Genomic DNA, 4,777 nt, shown 5'->3' with positions numbered 1-4,777 from the left:
TACGTTCATTAGGTATGATGATTTTAAATTTAGTTTCAAACTTATCTTTGAAACATGCAAGGTGCACTAGTAAGATTAATATTATCTCTGTGTGTCCAATATTTTAGTTCTAAATAGCATAAAGCATATTAACTTGCTTCAACCCATAAATTTTTATTTATTTTTTTATAGTATTTCCTTGAAATCGGAATTGTGAGAAACATCAGCAGATAAGCTACCTACCACGTGTTTCTATACACATCCCAATAATATAATTAAAAAATAGATAAATACGCTTCAAGTAACAGATGGAAGAAAAAAAAAGCAATAAATCTGATTAAGTATTTCCCCCAATTCATTACCCTACCTACCCCATTCTACATATTTGTGACTCCCTATTTTACTCTTTTTAAGTCCAAAATCTTTTCTCTCAAATCTTTGAAGAACAATGGAGAACATCAGTACCAGTTCTCTCAAAATATTTTATTAAAATTCTTTTTTTCCTTTCTTTTCTCTCTCTCTCTCTCTCTCTCTCTCTCTCATAACCTCAAAACCTTTTTCCACCTACTCATATGGGCCAAATCTTGTATTTTGGCCTAAATTGCCTGGAACAGCCCAAAACGCATAAAACACCATAAAGGGCTGAAATTTGATCCAAGGTTGAACAAGAAGGATTATTGTTCCATTTTGCATGTTGATACTAGATTTTCCCCTAGTTTAAGCAAAAACAGAACGGTATTTACAACATTACTTTTAGCCATATTTTACATTTGATTTTTAACATTTCTGATGAGAAAAATTTTGGACCTACCCTACAAGGGACAATCAATCCCAAAGGGACGACTGGTCCTAGAGGGACGGTCAGCCCTAACGAGGGATGACCAACTGAAGGGTCGTCTGTCCAAACGATTCCTGGTCCAGACAAATTCTCCCCTAGGGTTTCCCCACAAATGTGTGAGGCCCATTTGCACGTCCTTACATAGAAATTACTTGCGTATTAGAACCAAAGATCCTACTGCGTAATCAAATCTCCTATATATGGGAAGGTGATCCCAAGTATCTTGAGATCCTTCTCTCTATAAGAAAATTCCCCGGTATCAAGGGATTCGAGTCAGCAAGCCATTTTGCTGCAGGCTCATTATCTTCTACAACTAGAACATTTCCAGCATTTAAAGGGACAATTTCCTGGAAACTGATAATTATGAAAACAATCACACTACAGGAAAGAACAGTACAATGGAATTACTTAATTAAATTATGAGAAACAATAAAATCCCCCAATATAAACTCATAGTGGCTAGTTTCTGATAAGAACTGAGTAAAAGTTAGAGGTAGTACTAAAATGTCAGCCCTTTATTTTCTTTTAAATCTAGTTTGTGTCAACAACAACAACAAAGCCTTAGTTCCAAAATTCTGGGTGGGGCCCATATCAGTCACTGGCATACCCCAATGAGGGCATACCCCAAGACTGTAATATTATTCACTGGAACCCATATTGCGGTCATTTTGTACTAAAATCATCATATCAGTCATCTCAGAAATTTTCATAAAAAGAATTTCGGAGTTCATTTTTTCTTTTTCTTTTTTCTGTTTTGGGAGAGAATTCTGACGGACTTTGTTCATAGGAAAAAGAATTTAGTTAAAGACAAAATGTGACAATATTGTGATCTAGTATTTTGATTAAAACTCATAGAAAGTAAGTGGACAAAACTTAGGCAGGGAGAGAGAGCGCATACCCCAAGACATAGATATCTGATTGATCTGTGTGAAGAATTTGAGCCAGGTTAAGGTCACTAGGGGGAGATTTCCCACCTACATTCCACGTTGCAACAAACACACTAGAACACAAACAAGAACAAGGAATGCTAAGGATTAAAATAATCAAATTTAGTAATATAGATTATTATCTCTATGTAATAGGAAGAAAAAAGACTGAAGAAAAAGGACATTTTATGAGTACCTGAAGGTCTGAACATCTGGATGAAAAGTCATCGGACTTCCTGTGCTGGTAAAGAAAAGATTCTCAAGGGTTGGACTAGACTGTGCTTCTGCCGGTAGAAAAAAGCAGGAGAAATTTTACACATGAAAAACAAAGGACGATTAAAATTAAAAGGACTGGCGATTAGGATACTTAAAACAATTAAAGCCAAAGAAACTCTTTCAGTAATATTGATGGTATAGCAGAGAAATTACGTCTCTCTTCAAGCTCCACTTAATTTTGAACTGATAACACAGAATTTATAAAACTCAGACAGAGAGAGACAGAGTGTGTGTGTGTGTGCACCCTTCCTTCTTGTTTCCTTTGTTACCAACCTTGCTTAAAATTTAGTCATGAATATATTCTCAAATTAAGAGCAAATTGGCATGATGCTCCCCCATTTTCTCTAAATATGTTTCCATACTTAATTAAACCAATTCAATTCCTATTCTAATACAGTGTTTGATAAGCTCTTTTGAAAATATCTCGTTGAATAAAAAACAGGAAAAATGACTATTCCATTGAAAGGAAAAGGTAAACATTCGCTTTCAAGATAAAGCATATGTTATCCATAAAACGACAAGACTACTAATCAATATATATATAAAAGCAGAGACCTCACGTGAAAAAGCATAAAGTTCTGCCAAGTGGCATATTCTATGCAAAGAGAATTGAAATATTCTCAAGTGTCACATTAAAGATAAGAACAAATTAAATATTGACTTTTTATTTCATTTTGGTTCATTGTTTCAAGACTTTTTTAATTAAAAAATAAATATGTTTTGTTTCATTTGGTTTAATGATTCAAGACATATTTGTTTTTGTCTAATTAAATCAATCTATATATATACACACACACACACACATACATATATAAGTAGATACCTCATCTACGAAAGCATGAGGTTCTGCCAAGTGGCGTATTCTATGTAAAGAGAATTGAAACATTCTCAAGTGTCACATTAGAGATAAGAACAAATTAAATATTGAATTTTTATTTCATTTTGATTCATTGTTTCAAGACTTTTTTAATTCAAAAATAAATATTTTTTGTATCATTTGGTTCAATGATTCAAGACATATTTGTTTTTGTCTAATTAAATCAATCAATACACACACACACACATAAGCAGATACCTCAGGTGGGAAAGTATAAGGTTCTGCCAAGCACCGTATTCTATGTAAAGAGAATTAAAATATTTTCAAGTGTCACATTAGATATAAGAACAAATTAAATATTAAATTTTTACTTCATTTTGGTTCATTATTTCAAGACTTTTCTAATTAAAAAATAAATATTTTTTGTATTATTTGATTTAATGTTTCAAGACTTTTCATCTCTCGCATATACACACAAAGCTCTTTACATTTTAATATATGCACCATTTTCACCTCTTGCACTTCTACCCCTTTATATATACATACCTATAGCCCTTCATGCCATACCATGTCAAATACACACAGACCAAAAAATGATGTCATTTACTTTCAATTTTTCAACAACACCTACCTAGCTCTAACATTGTTGTTTCATCTAATCCTAACCCGTTTAAATAGGCTACAACCAAGGAAGGGCTTGCATTTTATATTGAGTGACAACAGCAATTACGATTTTGATGTTAAGGTCGAAAGTTGTAGATTTGTGGGCTTTATAAATGATGTAGATGTGATTGATTGTGGGTGTTTAAAATGTTTATTTTGTTTTAGAATTAAAGAGAAAGAGAAAGATTCATTCTATATCAACTTTTATTCTATAATATTCTTCCAAAATTGTTTTTTCTCATTACTTCAATTGAATAATTATAATAGATATGTGTGTGCAATTTATAATGGTTACTTTTTATGATGAACTCATTACCAATAAAGTTCTATAACAACTATGTTATAATGCATAGACAACATTCTTCAAAATTATCTTACATAATATATTACAATATTATCCGTGCATCGCACGGGTAACTTACTAGTTATAACAATAGATTGTAATTCTTGCATATCAGAAAGTGATCCCTTTTACTTTCTTTAGTTCTCTTGAAGAAGAAATGCCATATAGCACTCACCAGGGGAATCAAATGACCCTTTAATCGTTTCCCTTCCATTTCTCTCCCTTCTAGTAAAGATATTCCTCATGAAAGACTGAAATCACAAGCAAGAAGAATGGATAAGAAAGATAACAACTTGACTAACAAGTAGTCCATAAATCTTATAAGAAAGTGCATGCCCATTCACTTTCCTTAAAGCCCCATTATGGAGAAGATGTCTGAAAATAACAGTCATAGAGATTAATAAAAACAAGAACATAAACCTTTTTCTTCTCATCTTGCTTTTTCATAGTCATGCTTGAAACCGCACCAATGTGACAACCCCAAAATCATAAACCTACAGAAACAAAAATATAAACCAAAACCACTCAATTTAGACTCTTATTCCTCAAAAAACAAAAAATTAAAAATTCATTCACCTATTGATAAGCTAATTAAATAGTAAAACAGAATTAGAATCAGAAAACATCTAGGATCCCCAATTGTCCCTTTTGGCACAGAATACTGCTAACTTCATTTAAAGACAACAAAAACATAGAAGTAAGACAAAATTAACAGAAAAAACGAATACTACGAAGCCAAGAAACCAATGTGTTGAAAAAGCGTACAAGACTAAAGAATGCACATGAACATAGTACAAGCAAAAACAAAGAGAAATTACCAGAAAAGAATAAGAAGTTACACATTATGGCATTCATGAAGCAGAGAATCTGAAGCATAAAAGAAGAGGAGAAGGGGTGGCAACCCACGAAAGAGGTTGACAGCACAACTGAGTTTT

The 4,777-nt window shown here is 32.5% G+C and overlaps 1 protein-coding gene across 1 annotated transcript; it reads right to left on the bottom strand.

Annotated features, from left to right (window-relative positions):
- Positions 1-1,011: 1,011 nt before the first annotated feature.
- Positions 1,012-4,496, bottom strand: LOC142616402 (type I inositol polyphosphate 5-phosphatase 5-like). The gene is made up of 5 exons (XM_075789262.1): positions 4,263-4,496; positions 4,018-4,093; positions 1,940-2,027; positions 1,716-1,817; positions 1,012-1,171 (listed from the first exon to the last, which is right to left on the bottom strand). The coding sequence occupies exons 1-5, from the start codon at positions 4,293-4,295 to the stop codon at positions 1,012-1,014; spliced, it is 459 nt and encodes a 152-aa protein (XP_075645377.1). The 5' UTR covers positions 4,296-4,496.
- Positions 4,497-4,777: the final 281 nt, after the last annotated feature.

Source organism: Castanea sativa, chromosome 11 (genome assembly GCF_040712315.1).
Source record: "Castanea sativa cultivar Marrone di Chiusa Pesio chromosome 11, ASM4071231v1".
NCBI classification, from domain to species: domain Eukaryota; kingdom Viridiplantae; phylum Streptophyta; class Magnoliopsida; order Fagales; family Fagaceae; genus Castanea; species Castanea sativa.
Note: the sequence above shows the minus strand (reverse complement) of the source record. Positions and strands in the feature narration are given on the sequence as shown.

Coding starts and splice junctions, on each gene's coding strand:
- LOC142616402 (XM_075789262.1), bottom strand. CDS start 4,295: ATGACTATGAAAAAGCAAGATGAGAAGAAAAAG. Junction 4,094..4,262: donor AGCAAGATGAGAAGAAAAAG/GTTTATGTTCTT, acceptor TTGTGATTTCAG/TCTTTCATGAGGAATATCTT. Junction 1,172..1,715: donor TCAGATATCTATGTCTTGGG/GTATGCGCTCTC, acceptor CATAATTATCAG/TTTCCAGGAAATTGTCCCTT.